The following is a 21153-nucleotide window of genomic DNA, read 5'->3' on the forward strand; positions in this document are numbered from 1 at the left end:
AAGATAATTGCAATTGGGCTATGGATTACCTTATAATATAAGGTTGGACGAATTCTATGGGGAAACCCATTAGAAATCGTCCAAGGCTTGTTAAGGAAGAGCCCATGGGTTGCTTAGGGCTTAAGCATCCAAATTAGGGTTTCCTTGTTAGATAACCCTAATAGCCTCGCTATTTAAGGACCCCTTGGGCACCAAAAACGTGGGCAACTGAATCCTTAGGGTTTCTAGACGTTTTTGGGTGTTTCTTCTCTTCTCTTATTCATCCTCTTGCTCTTGGTGTTTGTGAACCATTAGAGGAGTGACATTTGTGACTCTAAGCTTTCTAAAGTCATTACAAGGAGGATTTGAGATTGTTATTGCTACATAACAATCAAGGTATGATCCAAACCCTAATTTATATGTTATATTGATTATCATATGCTAGATCTAGGGTTTATAGTCTTGGATAACTTGCATATACAATAGAGAAACCTAGATCCAAGCATTAGGGTTTGTATGAGCACATAGGATGTTCTTATAGCTAAAACCCACCAATTGTATGGTATGTGGTAGTTTGGGGGAGCTCACTAAGCTTTGTTCTTACAGTTTCAGTTTGGTTTCAGGTACTTCCGCAAGCAAAGGGAAGAGCTCGGGATGATGACATTGCACACACCACAACTTCAGTCTTATTCCTGGGAGTTTGTTGATTCATAGTCGATTTGATACAAATGTTCATGACATTTTATTATGAGTTGAGATATTTGACACATGGTTTTATGATGTGAAAATCAGTACATGATTTTTATTATTATTAAAACGAAAATTTTTAGGTCGTATTTTTGGTTGTTACACACTGCTCCCAGTTCAAGGTCGTGAGTTGTATAATTGACCTCATGTGTCTTAAGTTGTCTCAAGGCATATGATATAACCTTTCCTCGCTGCCTAAGAACACAACCTATCCCTTGGTTAGACGCATCGCAGTATACTACGAAGTCTTCTATCCCTTCTGGTAGAGACAAAATAGGTGCGCTACATAGGGCTCACTTTAGCGTTTGGAACGTTATTTCTTGTTTCTCTCCCCAGCTAAAAGTTACACCCTTTTGAGTCAGAGTGGTAAGCGGTTTAGCAACTCGGGAGAAGTTCTTAATGAATCTGCGATATTAGCCAGCAAGACCTAAGAATTGACGGATTTATGTAGGTGTTTTGGGTGTTGACCAGTTCTCGATTTATTTTGGATGGGTCCACGTGTATTCCCTCTTCACTAACTACGTGACCTAGGAAATTTACTTTCCTAATCTAAAATTCGCACTTTGAGAACTTCGCGTATAGCTTCTCTGCTCACTCTTTTTAATATAGTTTTAGTCTACGTATATACACTAGTGATGTTTTCATGTACATAGTACGACCTCGGAATTTCATTTTTCGATAAGTCAGTATAATGTCAAAGTTTTCCGTTAAGTTGGTATGTTGTAGACCTACTTCAAGGTCAATTTTTTTGAACTCTATGTATCTAATATACCAATGAAATTGATAGGAATCTTATTTCCTTTGAAAATCACTATCCAATTTCATAGTATCGCTTTGCAAGCTATTCCTTGTGGTAGACTTCTATATAAACTCCTTTCAGAATTCATGCTAAACTAGTGTAATTAGTTCAAGAACATCTGATTTATAATTGTTATTGATGTCTTACCACATTTTCATCTTTTAAATCTTAAAGAAAAAGATGCCTCCAAGAAGGAATCCTAGGCGTATCAATGTTAATGCAGCTTCGCCACCACCTCCACAGTTTGACGCTGCCATGTTTCAAGCAGCGGTCACTGCAGCTATGGTAGCCACCATGTCACACATCAATACAACCGGTGCCAGTGGATTTAAGAGTGGTGCTCATCCCTCCAATCATGGTGAAAGTCATGGACACCCACGGGAGTGTTCATATAAGGACTTCACCAATGGCAAACCTGGAACCTTTAATGGGACTGGGGGACTCATGGATCTAACTCAATGGATTAATAAAACCAAAGCAGTCTTTGAAATCTGCTCGTACCCTGAAGGGAGCAAGGTGAATTTCGTTGCTTGCACCTTTTCTGACCGAGCTCTCACATGGTTGAACGGCCGTGTTAATTCACTGACTCTTACAATGGCTAATTCAATGATCTAGGAAAATCTGAAATCGTTGATGATGCAAGAGTAATGCCCAAGAGGTGAATTACAAAAGCTCGAGCGAGAGCTTTGGGGCCTTACCATGACAGGTACATACACAGTAACTTACACTAATAGATTCAGTGATCTAGAGATCCTATGTCCTGGAATGGTTCCTCTAGAGAGCAAGAAAACCAAAAGGTATATTTGGGGTCTATCAACTCAGATCCAAGGGAGTGTGTTAGCTTCAAAGCATGTTACCTTCGATAGTGCCAAACAATTGGCACATTCTCTTGTAGATCATGGAGTCCGTCAAGGCTTCACGACTGTTGCTCCAGAACAACCCAAAACAAACAAACAACAACAACAACAACAACAACAACAAGAAAAAGCCCTGGAACAATAGGAAGGGTCAATCTTCCCAAGAGCCTTCCAGGAAGCAATAGATAGTGGCAGTTCATGTTGTTACCACTCTTGCTGCCGTTCCAGCTACTCCTACCCCAGCAAAGCAGTATGCTGGTAAATTACCGAAGTGCAACAAGTGTAATTTCCATCACAATGAAAATTTCCGTGAGATGAAATGTAGGAACTGGAATAGAAAAGGGCACACAACCCAATTCTGTAGGTCACCGCCGCAACCGATCACTCAAGTTCCTGGCGTTGGAGTAAGTTGGGCATGTTATGAATGTGGTGACACTGGACACTTCAAAAAGGATTGTCCAAAAGGCGAGGAATGTCGATGGAGTAGGAAGAATACTAGTTATTGGTCACGAGGAAGCCGTGGCAGACCCTACGGTGGTCACGGGTACGTTTCTTCTATACAATACATATGCATGCATTCTATTTGATAGTGGTGCAGAGAAAGCTCCGTGAGCCATAAATTCGAACACCTACTTAAAGAAATTTCCCAACCACTAAAAGATACCTTTACCGTAGAAATGGCTAACGGGAAAAACGAGAACACTAACGATATATACATAGAATATACCCTTACTCTAAATAACTTTTGCTTCCTAATCGACCTGATGCCAGTCTCCATAAAAAGTGTCAATGATTCTCGCATGACCGAAAACCCTCGCAACTTTCTTCTTCTTTCTTCTCTCGGACCGAAAACCTTCGCAAGAAGAAACAGCTAGCTTCGGACCGCAAACCGGTTATCAGCCGCAAACTCCTTGGACTGCAAACATGCGAGACCGACTCAACAACCTTATCTTCTCGGTTTGAGTTCCCAACCAAGAACCCTTCCTCAGTTTGTGTTCTCGGTCGAGAACCACTAACAACCACACTTTATGCTTCTTATATATACATGTTGACCGAAAACACTCCTCATTTATACAAGATTCAGCCGAAAACTACACTTCTCCTCTCAAGAACATGCGAAACCTCTCATTTCTTTGATTTCTATGCGAAAAACTCTTGTCTGCGTAGCTATTCAGTCGGTCTATGGAAGCTTTAAGTCGTTCTTCGATTTGTACTATCTTCTCAGTAGTTTCTTGAATGATCTCCGGACTAGTGAGAGTGCTATCAGGAATTTGACCTCTAGCCAGTTGCGTGTCACCCACTTCAGCCCAACACAGAGGTCTTATGGTATTAAAACTACTTATCATTTAAAATAGAAAATATTGGATTTTCTGGAACACTAAACATACTCACGATTTCAAGGAACGGAAAACAAGTTTTTAAACATAAATACTTATGCACTCACCAACTTAAATGTTGATACTCTCTTTTTCAAAACACTTGTATTCTCAGGGAACCAGTAGACAGGTACATCCCCAGGATTTTGAGAAGACGGAGCAGTATAGAGTCATGTCTTCTATCTTTTGTTATATAACTTTTGATGTCATATATACAATGACTTGAATACATATGTAAAATGTATACTTTATTAATGTAATGGTTATTGTATTTTGATTACTATGATGCATGTATTGTGATACTTAACATGAAGTCATCCATCCTCAGACGTTTTCGCAGCTCCGATTTGGAGGTGTGACATAATACAAGAAAATGACAAGTGAAAAAAGAATAATCAAGAAAAAAATCTTAAAAAATAACAAGTATCAAATTTAATAAGAACATGACATTTAACAAAAATAATTTTCATGATTTATCATTTGACCATGTTCATTTCTTTTGGTTTGTCAAAGTGTATTTTAATAATATATAGAACTTGATATGAAACGTTAAAATTGTGAAACCAAGTTGAAACCTTACCGAATCAAACTATAACCAAATTAAACCCATTTTTTGTAAAATAAATAAATAAATAAATAAAATGAGATTGTTTTAATAAGAAATTAGAATTAATGAATTCTTAAACTTATGATTCAAATTACATAATACAAATTGGTAATATATGTTCGGTAATATTAAAGTAGGGCGTGTGAAGTAGGAAGGGCGGGTAGAAACAATAAATTTGATTTTGTTGGTACTTGTACTTGATTCCTGGATTTCAGGACAACACTCGGACACATGGTATTCTTAAATGCTTATTATCTTCAACCGTAAATAAAATTAAAATAAAATAAATAAACCTCATTCAATACTTTACCTTTGTTACTTACAAGTAGGGATGAGCAAACTAAGTATTCGTTTTCGGAATCAGAACCGTCTCGGAACTATCGGTTATGGAACTAGAACCCCTTTAAGTGGTTTCAGTTTCGGTTCATAAAGTTATGGAACCGCCTTTTATATATATATATATATATATATATATATATATATATATATATATATATATATATATATATATATATATATATATATATATATATATATATATATATATATAAAAGTTCATTTGAAAACAATATTTATTGTGAGAACATAAGAATAGTTTTCAGCCAATCGTTTTATATAATTAATCCTATAAAATGAATAAAATAAAAATGGCATTTGCGGTGTTTTACTTAAAGAATTAATTACAACATTAATTAAATTTCGTTTTATTTATAGAAACATTATAATTTTGTTTTTTTAACCTAAACCATAAATAACTAAATATTGTGTAACCTCTACCCACAAGATTCACACAACAATCGTCGGATTATCATCTTCTTCACTCAGGACGACGACATAGAAACTCATACCTCTGATATCTCTTAATCGCACCACCACCAATCAATCTACGATCTCACGTGCCTTTTATTCGGCTGGTCTCATAGACATCATTGAGTGGACTAGCACATGAAGTACGAGCCACCATCATTGTCAATCCAACTATCGTCCTTGGCTCCTCTTCATCTTCACAGGTAACATCTATTTCTCAGAAATTCTGATTTCACGTCAATTCTATTTCTCTTAATTTATTTAGATTAATTGGCTTGTAGATAAAAACAAGTGTCTCATGGTTTTTGTTTATGTATAGTGCATATCAAGTGTTTGATGGATTGCCTCAAAGAAATTAATCCACCAAAAAACTATAAAATTTGGCTCCTAAGGAGCTATTGTACAGACTTACTACATTTTTGGAAATAGGTTGATAAATTTTGTAAATTTATATCTTGATTATTAGTGTGCAATGAAGAAAAGTGCTTGATGACTCTTTTACAAGAAATTGAATATTTTTCTAATGCTATTTATGGTCTTTAGAACTTCACTCTTTTGTTTAATTACCCTTTCTATCTCTCAACTTCTAGGGTTTGTGTAAACATACTAATACGTGTATTGTTGTATTTTGACAACTCTTTTGCTATATATATATGCATTATTACAGGGACAATAAACTTCTTATCTGCTTAAACATAAGCTCAAGTGCAAGTGATTTAAAATCTCCATTGATGTTTATTTTTTAAATAAATAATTATCACTCGTGACAGAAAACAAGAATTTCTTCAAGGTATGATCTGCAACGAATATGTGTGAAAGGAGGTCGGAACTCTACACTTTGTTTTTTTTTTTTTGAAGTTCTAGGGCTATAAGAAAAAACACACATAAGCATCATCGGCCCCAATTTCGTTTATACTCATTGAAGAAAGATATTGTATATTTTGTGTCTATTCAAAGAAGAATGATATTATCTGTAAAGCCCGTAGATCCGGCCTAGTCAATTTAGAGATAATAGGGATCGAAAACGAATTTTCGACAAAATATTATTTAGAATTAAAATAATCTTAACCAAGTTTTAGAATATGTCTCAAGGTTTCCTTAGAAATAAAGAAAGCCGAAATCCGAGTTATAACGAAGAAGTTATGACCCGTCGAAGTTTCGCGACGGAACCGGCACGACACCGGAAAGCGTAAATAGTGAATTTATGATAGAGCAACTTTTAGCCTTAGCGATCTAAACAAAAGTCGTATAAAATGTTAAACCGGGAGTGTCCATAAAAAGAACGCCCAAATCTGACTTCGTATGAGGAAGTTATGATTTTTCTAAGATTTGGCATAGCAGTGCATGGCCCGAAACTCGAATTTTAGTTCGAGCGGTTTTTGGCTTACGCGACCTAAATGAGAGTTTAATATCTCATTAATAGGAAGTCAACGACAAAAAGACGGATGAAAACGGAGTCCGTATGTAAAAGTTATGAATTTTACGCGGACATTTGACAGTGTAATCACCTCCTACTGTTAAATTCAAGATCGGTCGAGAATTAGCCGGCAGAGTAAAAAGGAAAGTTGTAGATTTTATTTTTACCTACGCGTGGATATAAATAACGTCAAAAACGAAGCTCGTATGCGAAAGTTATGGACAAAGCTTAGTCTCTACTTTTCGAGCGCGGCAAATTCGATACAGTTTTGTAAATCCGAGATAGAATGAGAATTAGCCAACGAGGTCTGAATGAAAGTTGTAGTACTCGTAAATACCAACGCGTGGATATAAATATCAACAAAGACGGAGATCGTATGTGAAATTTATGGACGAAGCTTAGTCTCTACTTTTCGAGCGCTGTGAGTTCGATACAGTTTTTGTAAATATGAGATAGAAGGAGAATTAGCCGACAGGGTCTAAATGAAAGTTGTAGTACTCGTAAATACCAATACGTGTATATAAAGAACGTAGAAAACGGAGCTTGTACGCGAAAGATACGGACGATGCTTGGAGACTACTTACTATAAAATTCCTATAAATCAGAGATGAATTCTTCATAATTTCTTCACGACATAAGCCTCTCTTTCTCTCTCTAACTTCTCTCTAGTCTCCCTAAACCCCTCCGAAGTCTAGGGAACCTCCCTAGCACGAGAAGAAAGCCCCAGAGCGCCCGACGGCTCCGAGAAGAAAAGCTTTCGGCTCGGAAACAATGCTCCATCGAAGCCCGGTTTTTAATAAAAACCCGTTGTTTTGTCGAGGAAAATTGTTTTAAGAAGCGAAGCGCTGTCTGAGTTCGGAATCACCACCTTTTTAGGTGAGTGCATAGTTACTTTCATCTTACACATAGATAAGAAATATTTTATATAAATTACATGCTATGTGTGCATATTATCTGAGTACTTGTTGTCTATGTTGGATGAACGTTTTTATACATGTTTTAAATGATTTAAACTGTATACGTATTTTATATATACAAATATGTTGGGGATGACATGGATAGATGAATGATGAGAGAGAAAAGATGATGTGAGTAAACATAAGCAGTTATAGACTTAGTACCTACTAGATAAGCACTGGTAGCTATGGACTTAGTACCTGTTAGGAATTTGTAGCTATGGACTTAGTACCTACTAGATAAACACTGGTAGCTATGGACTTAGTACCTATTTGGAATTGGTAGGTATGGATTTAGTACCCGATGAATAAACTATAGCAACTATGGAATTAGTGCTTTACGAACGAGCATTGGCAGCTATGGATTTAGTGTCAGTCCTATAACCCTGGAAGCAAGAGACTTCGTAATAAACGAATGCAGGATAGATGACTCTTAGGATAGATCCTTAAGAGTAAAGAAGATAATGGGGATGAGTAATTGAGTTGATTGTTTGATTGTTTAAACATAATAATTATATTATTGTGGGTTGAAAACCCTATGTACTCACCAGGTTTCCCAACCTGACCCACTCAGTTTGTTTATATCACAGGTGTTGATATGAAGTCACATTACACTGAGAGATTAAGGAGATATATAACACTAGTGATAATGAATGTAAGTTCTGTTTATGCTTATGTTTCTGTATTATCGATGACATCCCAAATGTTTTAAAATGAATATAAATATTTTTCCTCGTAAATTCTTTGATAACGTATTTATCATGTTTTACTGGGAACAAATTCCGTAACGTTTTTATTAAAAGAGATACTTTGATTTTTATAAAGCATAAACAAAATCGGTCTTTTCTGGCCGTGAAAATGGGGATGTCACAGTTGGTATCAGAACATTAGTTTAAGTGAATTAGGAATTTGTAGGATTTCTAGACTTAAACTTAGAACGCTAAGCAATGATTGTGAGGAGTGTGTCTAATAGATTTAGGTAATACACCTGAATTGACACAAGCACTAGCTTATTTTAGGAACGACGCCTAAAATGTTTTATGTGCTAAATGTTTTATGTTATAGCTATAAAGATGCCTTATATGTTGTTATTTGTTCGGATCTATGGTCTGTTGTCGACCGGATCTGGAATTTTTATGTGTTCAGATTTCTAAACGTTTGATTACGGTATTAGAATTGACATATAACTTTTCGGTGTGACAAGGAGATCTATACGTTTATCGTAAATAAAATCTTTCCTTTCTTAGAATTCTCGCCTCGGTACACCAAACGTCTACTTGGGTGTACAAAACGTCATGGTGAAGACAAACTGGGAAATATTCGAGGAAGATGACAATCTGAGCCTAAGAATGTGATGGGTCATGCATCGGTCGTTGCGCCTGCACCTGAACCTATCACAATGGCAGAAGTTCAGGAAGTGATGCAAGCCATGATAGACTGAGAAAATAGAGGAAATGCGATGGCTTACGATAGTGAATGATACCTATCGGAAGACATCGTAAGAGAGGTATCTTGCCTTCAGAATACGTCTGATAAAATAGAAGTACGTCTAGAGAAGTACGGTACATTTGATTGGCAGGATGATAGAACGATTGGTGTAATTCCTAAAGTTTTCCTGTCATCTGGAATTTCCATCACCAACCGAGTTGAAGCAGAATTGATGATTGAAGATACGCATGGAAGAAGTCCTAGTAGAGTTTAGGGAAAAGTTTATGATTATTTGGACAAACTCATATGTGTTAAATTGTTTTGTGATTTTAGGACTTGGGGACTCCGAGACAATACTTGGTACGAGTATGAGTAGGTGTTAAAGGTAGTAGATGCATATACTACCGGAAGCACATGACTCACGCTTGGATCAGGGAAAGTCACAAGGTTACCAAGAAGCCAATAATTGAGTCCGTTTTATTCAAGCATGTCGTTACCATCGTTTCGGTAATGACTAAGAAGATTGTTGTTATTCTGACCCTAATGGTCATATCAAATTGAGTCCGAATATGATGAGTATGATACGTGGTTCAGAGAACCAAGTCTGATGTAGTATCTGACTTAAGCTAGAAGATTGAAGTGAAAGACAATCAAAGCGATCAGTAGAGGTATCGGGATAGTTTCTTTTAGCTAGGAATGCTACCTTTTAAGATGTGATTATATCACATTAGAACATGAAGGGAGGTATAGTCTGTTCTGGAAATTTGACTCTAAAAGACCTGAGTCTAAGCGTTGCAACATACGATGTTAGTTCATTACAATACGACACATCGGTCCATGGTAGTAATCCTATGATTGTTATGAGGAAGAAGCAGTCTGCAGTAAGGATCGAGATTGTGACTTGAAGGTCATAATTGGGAGTCCAACGTGAGATAGGGAGCGGGTCCAAGATCAGGCACCGCCTGTAGTCAGGAAATCTTAGAGTTAGATACTCGTTTGAAGAAACATCAAAGTTACGGTTATTACTTAGGATGAAGAGATAACGTATGGAGTCATCATGTGAGCCCTGTTTCTTTGATGATTCCGGGACGTAATAATCCTAAGGGGGAGATAATTGTAACGCCCGTAGATCAGGGCTAGTCAATATAGAGATAATAGGGGTCGAAAACGAATTTTCGACAAAATATTATTTAGAATAAATAATCTTAACCAAGTTTTAGAATATGTCTCAAGGTTTCCTTAGAAATAAAGAAAGCCGAAATCCGAGTTATAACGAAGAAGTTATGACCCGTCGAAGTTTCGCGACGGAACCAGCACGGCACCGGAAAGCGTAAATAGTGAATTTATGATAGAGCAACTTTTAGCCTTAGCGATCTAAACAAAATTCGTATAAAATGTTAAACCGGGAGTGTCCATAAAAAGAACGCCCAAATCTGACTTCGTATGAGGAAGTTATGATTTTTCTAAGATTTGGCATAGCAGTGCATGGCCCGGAACTCGAATTTTAGTTCGAGCGGTTTTTGGCTGACGCGACCTAAATGAGAGTTTAATATCTCATTAATAGGAACTCAACGACAAAAAGACGGATGAAAACGGAGTCCGTATGTAAAAGTTATGAATTTTACGCGGACATTTGACAGTGTAATCACCTCCTATTGTTAAATTCAAGATCAGTTGAGAATTAGCCGGCAGAGTAAAAAGGAAAGTTGTAGATTTTATTTTTACCTACACGTGGATATAAATAACGTCAAAAATGAAGCTCGTATGCGAAAGTTATGGACGAAGCTTAGTCTCTACTTTTCGAGCGCGGCAAATTCGATACAGTTTTGTAAATCCGAGATAGAATGAGAATTAGCCAACGAGGTCTGAATGAAAGTTGTAGTACTCGTAAATACCAACGCGTGGATATAAATATCAACAAAGACGGAGATCGTATGTGAAATTTATGGACGAAGCTTAGTCTCTACTTTTCGAGCGCGGCGAGTTCGATACAGTTTTTGTAAATATGAGATAGAAGGAGAATTAGCCGACAGGGTCTAAATGAAAGTTGTAGTACTCGTAAATTTATGTGTCTGCACAATGACACATAACTTCAGTAGATAACTATATAAACATATTAATGTATGTTAGTTCTTTACTGCTTAACATGCCATAATATGTTAATTACTTAAGACATATTCTGCATAATTTGCAATGCATGTTATAATTTGTAAATCATATATCTTAAACAAACCATTCTATATAGCCGTTAAAAAAACAAAACCACCTTAACTATTCATATATCATATTTGTTAAACCATAACAAAACGTGAACTTAGTATCAATCAAAACCAAAAAAAAAACATCCCAACAAACATTTCATTCTAATTTTTCATCAAAGTAGCTAGACCAATTATTCTACGTTTACATCAACATAAAAACAACAAGAACATCCATTATATTCCCCTTCATCAAAGCGCTTGTTCTTTGAGCCTTATTCATCCTTCAACCTTCCCCATCCTAAAATCATTCAACTTCACTTCAACCTTAATGTTGCTCCTCTTTCTCACAGTGTGAATGAAGATCAACATCGCCTCTCTCTCTCTCTCTCTCTCTCTCTCTCTCTCTCTCTCTCTTGCCGCCGCCGCCACCACCGTCAAAGTCGCTGCTGCAGCTGGTGGACGATCCGATTTCAGCTTTTTTTTTCCAAGTTTTGGTAAAAAAAACCCTAACTTATTTTTTCTATTACATCGATTGAGTTTTAGGTTTAATTTGATAATTCGTATTGGTTAACGGTAATTAAAATTAGAATTGTGAATATTTGAACAATGTATCCATCAACAATTAACTTCCACTTTGATTTCTGAATTGAATTTTCATTTTGATTTGGAAGTTTTGTTTACCTACAAAATCAAACCTTACGCTTTTCATGACTGGGAGATTAAGACACGTTGTGCTTGGTATAATCAACAAACTCGTTCCCTCACCCACCACAGAAGAACAAAAATTCTATCTTCTTAACATAGTGATTCAGAGTTATGGCTATGATGCTGTAGCAGTTTTATTGTTTTTAGTTTTGTCTAAATATGATTTTTCCATATATTGTTTGAAATGTTTTGAACATCTTGACATCATCAAAGCCGAATTAGAAAATGCATGCCCTGGTGTAGTTTCTTGTGTTGATCTTCTTGTGGTGGCGGCTTATGAGAGTGTGATTCTAGTAAGTAACCACATTCATCTCCCAATCATTTCCCTTTTCACCTTTTTCCTCTTCATATCATTCAAGAACACATGAAACTTTAGGTTATTAATATCTAATTTCTTTTACAGGCTGGTGGACCATTTTATCTAGCTCACACAGGTAGAAAAGACAGCAATCGATCTTTCTCTCAACTCTCCTATGAGCTTCCTAGTCCCTTATATGATCTTTCTATAAATATTGCAAGATTTGCAACGGGGGTTTTCACTGATAAAGAAATAATCACTCTTTTAGGTACACAATTCAATCATCTATTCTTCAGTTCTCTACTCTAGTTGCTTCAGTTCTTAATCTATATAGTTTCATTACAAGTGCTCATAGTACTGGAATGATTCACTGCAAGTTCTTTGAAAAAAAGACTATACAACTTTGGTGGAACAAATAAACCAGACCTATCAATGGATTCTTAATTTCTTGAATTATTAAGATCATTATGCAACAACTGATCCAATCACCATCAACATGACCATCACCATCACCTTCTTCATCAAAAACTAGAAGGTAGCAGGGAATGAAGATGGATTATGAAGGAAAAGGTGCAAGTTTTGGGAACTTTTTGACTTTTTCCGAATGCTTTTGTTCTAGTTTATAACCGTTAGATTCTACTTCTGCACCATGGTAGACTACACACTCTTTTTTATTAATTTATAGTATTATTATTTTTAAACGGCTAACAACTTTTTTGGTTTAATATGCAGTTAACACTTAACAGTGATCACTGTGTACATATTCATGAAGTCATTTGGTCAAAGGGTACTCTTTTTTCTCTCTCTAGAATAATCACTCTCTCTCATGGTTTTAATATTTTATTTATTTATTTATTGAAACAGAATGGAAATGGTTTTATTGTTAGTGGTGTACATTGCATATGTATACAATGCAGGTAGTTTAGTAGGTTACATTCTTCTAAGTGTTAGCAGTTGGTTTATGGCCATTTCATGGCGTTTTGCTCCTTATTTGTTCAATCCATCCGGTTTCAAGTGGCAAAAGTGAGTTTATTTTTTCTTTTTATAATTTATGACATCATCTTTATATTTTATACTTTTTTTTGTTTTCCATTTTTAGGACGGTAGAGGACTTCAGAGACCGGACAAATTAGCTCTTCTATAGAGGTGGAATTAGTGTTAAAGGAGAAGAAAGTTGGGAAGCTTGGTGAGATGAAGAATTGGTACTACAATTTTTAAAAAATATCCTTGTTTTTCCATTACCATGTATTTATATATAATTCTTAATTATGATAAAATGTGATTCTTTTGTAGTCTCATATTCGAAGAAGGGTTATGGAGACGATTTTGAGCCTACGGTTATTCATATACGAATATGGTGTTGTTTACAAATTGGATGTGCAAGATTCAAATACATCATTATCTGTAAGAATTTGAATTTCAAAATCTAGACAAGTCCCATCTTTTTTCAAAGAGTTATATATGTTTTATTATAATCTTATTTGTGTTTTAATAATCTTTTATCATGTTTTGTAATTCAATAATTTTTACCCTACATCATATTCACATATAACACAAAAACAATTAACTACAAAAGTGGTCCCTTTGTGGAAAAGGTTTCAATTCTGGACTAAACACGATAAAAATCCAAAACGAAGGGAAGATTTTTGTAAATTCATAAGAAAATTTATTCTATTTCTATAAACCAACCAAACATAACGAATCTTTCCATTCCTACATGTGTACGGATGTTTCTAATGTTTCTTGGTTTCGAAGAAATTTTGCACAAGTAAAATGTACCAGTGCCTACAATAACCTTCTCATGGCATGTTAGTTTTATATAATTTTCTTTTTAATTCTTATTGTGTTTTACTAAACTTTTTCCATTTTACAAAGTGTTGAAGAAGCAGAGTGTGAAAGGGCATATGGGTTGGCTAGTGATCTCTATGTGTCAATCTTTGATCGTACAAAGGCCACCTGAGTAAGTATGATTCATTATTTTCTTTGATTTTTATATAAACCAATGTACAAGCCTTTATAAAATCGTCTCTCAAATCACTATAGGTTGCAATGAGAGAAGCACATGAAGAGGTTGTGCAAAAGGCGATGTCCATTTTTAACGCCATTTCAGTGGGATTTGGTTCTGCTAGACAAAAATACGAAAAAAAATTCATATGTTTTTGAAAAAGGCTTTTGAGGTAATTTTTTGTGCTTTACATCATTTATAATATTTAACGGTCAAATTTCTTGTTTAATCATCCGTTCTTGTTTTTACTGGTTATATTGAAATATTGTAGGATCATAAAAAGAAAGACTTATGTCTCAAACCAAATTACCTTAGTTGAGATGCAACACGGACAATATGAGGATATTCAACAGAAAAATATAAGGATGGTCAACAAGAGAACGTGGAGTTTCAACAGAAAAATATGGATGCTCAAGCAAAGTTTGAACAACTTGCACAAGCTTTGAATGAGTAGGTTAAAACTTTTATTAATCAATGATAGAATATTATGTATCGAATAATATTTTATATTTAATTAGTAGTCACTTTTGATTTTGAAATATGTATCTTTTGATATATTGGATATTTCTTTTAGTTTCTATAGAAATACTCTTTTACTTGTGGTTTTATATTAATTGCATTTTTATAAATTGATATAATAGTCTAATTGAATAATCAAAATTTATTGAATAATGGTATGGAACAATTGCCACGGAATTTGCTACGGAATTAGTTATGTAAAAATTGCTATGGAAATTGCTACATAAAAGTTGCTATGGAATTTGCTACGGAAACGTTGCTACGAAATTAGTTACAGAAAAATTGCTATGGAATTTGCTACGGAAAAGTTGCTACGAAATTTGCTACGAAAATATTGCTACGAAATTAGTTATGGAAAATTGTTATGGAATTTGCTATGGAAAAGTTGCTACGGAATTTGCTACGGAAACATTGCAACGGAATTTGTTACGGAAAAATTGTTATCGATTTTGCTACGAAAATGCTATGGAACTCAATTTACAACGGAATATATGTCGTAGAAACCGTCATAGCAAAATTGCTACGGAATTATAATTCCGTAGCTAAACAATTTGCTACAAGAAATAAAGTTACGGAGTCTAATTGAAAATTTGTGTAACAAATTTCGTAGTTATTCAGCTTTAGCTACGGAATTTCAGTTTTTGGCTACGAAACTTTCCGTAACTAAATAGAAATTTTCTTGTAGTGCTTCTTCATCTTTGTGTTTTTGTCAAGTTTTGAAAACTTCGCATATTGTTCCATGAAACACACGATGATCCTACAACATGTGCTAAAATATAGTGTTTGACATTGATTGCTTTCTTTAATATATACAAGACATAAATTTTCTATACACCTAATAACATAATGAACAAATTCTGGAAAACAAATACACTAATAACGACCAAATTTATATGAGCATATAAATTCTTATAATGTGGATTATGTTTCCTTTTCAAAATTTTGAATTAAATACACTAATTATGACCAAATTCGTTTCAGAATATCAATTTCTAAACCATATATGTGTTGTAAAAGTTTGCAACAATTTTTCCTTTTCAGATTCTGTAATGAATATGTACAACATGAAAAAAATCCTTTAAGAATATCCATTCTCCTTTTCGTAATTCTGTGACGAATTGTCTAACACATATTCAATCTAACTCACATACATACAATTACAAAAACCCTAACAAGATTCAAAAAAGAAAAGTGACATCGATTCTTCATTCTTAATTCCATACATAATCCAAAAAACAAAAGCTATATTCTATTTTTCTTACATTGATTCTTAATTAACCAATAACTCATAACCCTTAACCTAAAAACCTTATTCTTTTTTGATGAAACATGAACTTCGGTTTACCAAAAAGACATCAATGTTTGAATTTCGATTCACCAAACACACTTTACGGTAGAGAAAACCCAAATTTCAGTTTAATATCCTACAAATAAAGAACAACAATAACATCATTCATAGAAAAATAGTTGAAATTGTTTATTACCCGATCTTGAATCAACAAAATCATCATATGATAAATCCCAGGATTCAACATTGTTAGAATTCTTTTGCTTCATCTTTCCAGAAGCTATGGTACTCCAAATTACAACTTGAATGAAAAAAACTCACACAGTATATACGATCTTACCTACAAACATGGATGAATCTTTTGAAAAAATTTTAAAATCTTCGAAAGATTTTGTCAATCCTTGCTAACGGAATTGAAAAATATTTGGGGAGATTTTTGTTGGAGTGATTATTGACGTACGTTTGACTTCTGCTAGAGTTACATTCATTATCACAAATGTCATTTTACATAATTAGCCTTAAACGCCTATAAATCTGTGTGGAATATATTTTTATACTTAAATCATTATAGAATACAACAAATACTGGTTCATTCATCTTAAACGTTAATTAAAAAAATCTAAGGGCTAAAATTTGTCCTCATGTTCTCACTTTAAAGTTTGTTCTCACATGAACTATCCCATATATATATATATATATATATATATATATATATATATATATATATATATATATATATATATATATATATATATATATATATATATATATATATATATATATATATATATATATATATATATATATATATATATATAACTAAAACATATATTAACTTTCCTTATATGTTATATTCATATATGCATAAAACATTTATCATAATTTTATTAGAATTCAATTGTTATTAATATATGAATAAGTAGTATCTTAATAAAAGATAACATGTTTTGAAAATTCAAACTCCTTATTCATATATGAATAACAAATGAACTGTAACAAAATTTTGATTAATATGTTATTCATATATGAATATAAATTGTGAAAAGAGCTAATACACGTTTTATTTATATGTAAATATAACATGTGAAGAGTACGGATGTAAATTGTAAAAACTTATTACATGTTATATTTATATATGAATGATACTTAAATTGTAAAAAAATAAAAATAAAAATTAAGCATACGTTTTATTAATAAGTGAATAACAAATGTACTGTAATAAAAATATGAAGCATTTTTATTCACTTATAAATAACCAGAGCTGAAATATAAAAATATAAAAAAATTATTTTATCTTAAAACTATATTAATATGAATGTCTATTAATAGAGAATAAAAAATTATGAATTTGGATATATTTAAAATAGTTTTACGATAAAAATAGTTTCTTAAAAATTAAAAAATAAATAAATAAAAAACACTATATATGTTTTTGTATATATTATTATTAAGGTAAAAATTAATATAGTTTAAGATAACATGTTTGGTTGGAAAACACATGTGTATTCATTTCTCATTTTCACCGATACGATTGAGCATTTTGCGGCAAAAATAAATGATTGACTGAAAATGATTTCTCAAATCTTAACATTTTTTATTATTTCTCAATTGAAGTCTCTCTCTCTCTCTCTCTCTCTCTCTCTCTCTCTCTTTATATATATATATATATATATATATATATATATATATATATATATATATATATATATATGTGTGTGTGTGTGTGTGTGTGTGTATTTTGTATCGGTATGTGTCTTATTTAGACTTGTTTAAAATATATTTATTTGATTTTGTCCGTCTTTAGTCCAAGTTCATTCGATCTGGACCAAACTAAGTCACAATTTTATTGACAAAATAGTTAATAAAATTGATGTAACCATATTACCTGCTTCTGTTAACCGCTGGTTTCAGGATTGGTTTCAAAAATTTAAAAACTGTCTAGACCGGTTTCGGTTCCGGTTCCGGTTCTAACTTTCTAAGAACCATCAGTTTTGGTTTCGGTTCTCGCCAAAATGAGACGGATACCGCGTATGCTCATCCCTACTTACAAGGGAAAAAAAAGTAGTAAATTATAACCACGATGGTTTCCATTTAGTAGTTCCAACAAACAATATAATATGCATTGAAACAATTATATGGTACGATGTCTATTTGATAATATTAAATAGATGCACTAAAAGACGATTTTTTTGGTGTGGTGGTTGTGCGTTTTTATTGAACTCAACGTGGTCACAGCATAACAAAAACATGCTTTCCAAATTATACATATTTCATTCTTATCCACACCTTCATTTTCTGTCTTTCGTATATTTTACGTTTTTATAATAGTAAGTTTAAAAAAAAAATACACTATTTTTAGTCTTTTACCTAAAATATGTTCGGAAATTTTAGAAGTAAATCTGACCGACAAGTTGGCTAAATTTTTTTCTATCCCATATCGGCGGGGAACTCCGAATGAAACTAAATGTGGGTTTACAAGGCTATTATCTTGATAACCTTCTAAGGTTTTAGTGGATCAAGAGATGTGTCAAGTCCACACGTATGTCGTGCCTAGCCGATGCCACGAATACGCGTGATTTAGGCGCATGACATATCGATCGTTGATGAGCTTTTATTTTTAGTAAGTTGGGGATCGATTGAGTTGGACCAAATCAGATTTACAGATTTCACGTCGGGACGATATGATCGTGCCACAATTCCCGTTAGAATCATCATATCATATCATACTATATTATAAAGGAAACATTTTTTCCTTTCACTACATTCATTTGAAACTCCCATGTATTTTTCTTTTTACCACATTCATTTGAAACTCTCATGACCTTTCAATTTCTTTCTAATAATAATTATAAGTTGGTTAATAAGGTTAAATAAATATCAAACCTTAAGTGTAATTATATATATATATACTAAATTTCAATATTAAAATAGTATCTTTACTTCTACTTATAAAGTTATGTTTTCTTAACTTTTAACATATTATACTTAATTTATTAGTTTTAATATAGTATTGGATGTAAATCATTATCATTTTAAAAATACAATTTTGGAATAATTTGTATAAAATACTTAAATTATTAATTTAAATATAACATTACAGGGTTAAGTTAACTATAAATTTTAGTTTAACTTAAACAACCCAAAAAATATTTTGTAAATAGTTAAAAGTGATCAATTGTAGTGTCTTTCTAATAATGATTATAAATTGGTTAATAAAGTTAAATAAATATCAAACCTAAAGTGTAATCATAAATAAACTAAATTTCAATTTAAAATGATATCTTTACTTCTACTTATAAAGCTATGTCTTTAACTTTTAATATATTATACTCAATTTACTAGGTTTAAAATGTTGTTGTATGTAAACCATTATCAGTTTAAAGCTGCAACTTTTAAACAGTTTGGACAAAATACTAATATAATATTATAGTTTCAACTTAAATATAAATTTCAGTTCCACTTAAAAAACCAAAGAATGTTTTGTAAATAGTTAAAAGTGATAAATTGTAGTGATAAATGCAAAATCTAAATTGTAATCTCAATTTAGCTAAAATATTTCCTAAAGATATTTTTATGATCGTTAAAAGTTTTCAAATAAATAGCTTAAATAACTTACAATAACAATAATTAAAAATAACTCTATATAAATTATTATATTGTTACCTTTAAGATAAAAAAAAAAAAACAATGTTCGATGTTTTAAAAAATTATAATGATCGAAATTAAAACATTAAGCAAATAAATTTTCAAAAATTAATTAACAATAACCACAACTATAAATAACATTAAACCATATATTATTTTTAGTTTTATTCATGTGTAAGTCACGAGTAGAAGTCATTCCAACGATTGACAAAATTACAATATTAAAATCTCATATTATATTTCTACTTATATAATTATGACTTTAACTTTTTAACATATTATAGTTAAGTTATTAGTTTAAATATGTTGTCGTATGTAAGCAGTTATCATTTTAAAGTCACAACATTTGTATAATTTATGAGTTGATGCAAAATAGTTAAATTATTAATTTTAATATAATATTAAACAATTAACTTAAATTAAAATTTCAGTTTAATTTGAAAAAAATCGAGAGACTGTTTTATAAATAGTTAAAGATTATAAATTATAGTGTTAAACCTAAATTGTAATCCTAAACTAACAAAAAAAAACCATGAAACTATTTTTTATAATCATTAATAATTTTCAAATACATAGCTTAATAATAACTTACAATAAGAATAGTTAAAAGTAATATTATATAAAAAAAACTATAATATTTTCTTTAAAAACAAAAACAATGTTTTTTGTTTTAAATAACTACAATCATAGAAACTAACAATATTCATCAAATAAATTTTAAAAACATTAAATTTCTAAAACAAAATTAAAATAGTTAAGAGTTTCGAAATACGTTATTATAAATAACTTACAACAACAATAGTTAAAAGTAAAATTATATAAAAAAATTATATTGTTGTCTTTAAAAACAAAAACAATGTTTGATGTTTTAAATAATTACAATGATAGAAATTAAAATATTAAGCAAATAAACTTTTTAAAACTAATTAATCATAACAACAACTATAAATATCATTAAATCATATATTATCTTTAATTTTATTCATAAGTAACCTACAGGTAGACGTCGTTAAGACACTTAGGATTATAAAATTTTAAAAGATATCTAGATTATCATATTATTCAAAACAAACAATATTTATACCAACTTATTATAAGATTTATTATATAAAGCTAATAACAATGTCATTGATATATTTAAAAAACATATATTTGTAAAAATTTCAAATATATTATTGTATTATGTGCAACACACATGTATTCGTCTAGTATTCTACATAAAATGAGTTGTTTGGAGAACAAGGAGTAGCCCTAGGGCCTCTAGGGGCGGCCACCACACACACACACACACACTCTCTCTCTCTCTCTCTCTCTCTCTCTCTCTCTCTCTCTCTCCGAGTAATCACTTTGCATTTATTCTTTTTCAATAGTTGTTGGAACGAATAATAAACTACATAAAATCCTGGGCGTTTATGATGAAGCTTATAACAGTAGAGCGACATAAAAACCTTTAAGGACAAGAAGTTCTTCTGTGTAGTCGTTCATCAGTCAAAGATCTGCCACTTCGAGGTTGGTTTTA

The 21153-nt window shown here is 32.3% G+C and overlaps 1 protein-coding gene and 1 long non-coding RNA gene across 2 annotated transcripts; both read left to right on the forward strand.

The window, feature by feature from the left end:
- Window positions 1–11755: 11755 nt before the first annotated feature.
- Window positions 11756–12486, forward strand: LOC111884762 (putative Peroxidase 48). The gene is made up of 2 exons (XM_042896823.2): window positions 11756–12172; window positions 12283–12486. The coding sequence occupies exons 1-2, from the start codon at window positions 11882–11884 to the stop codon at window positions 12484–12486; spliced, it is 495 nt and encodes a 164-aa protein (XP_042752757.2). The 5' UTR covers window positions 11756–11881.
- A 1227-nt stretch (window positions 12487–13713) lies between these two features.
- On the forward strand, window positions 13714–14541 carry LOC111882618 (uncharacterized). Its single transcript, XR_002847209.3, has 3 exons — window positions 13714–14137; window positions 14221–14354; window positions 14454–14541. It is a non-coding gene; the product is annotated as an uncharacterized LOC111882618 (long non-coding RNA).
- Window positions 14542–21153: the final 6612 nt, after the last annotated feature.

The sequence above is a fragment of the Lactuca sativa genome, chromosome 9 (genome assembly GCF_002870075.4).
Source record: "Lactuca sativa cultivar Salinas chromosome 9, Lsat_Salinas_v11, whole genome shotgun sequence".
Taxonomy (NCBI): Eukaryota; Viridiplantae; Streptophyta; class Magnoliopsida; order Asterales; family Asteraceae; genus Lactuca; species Lactuca sativa.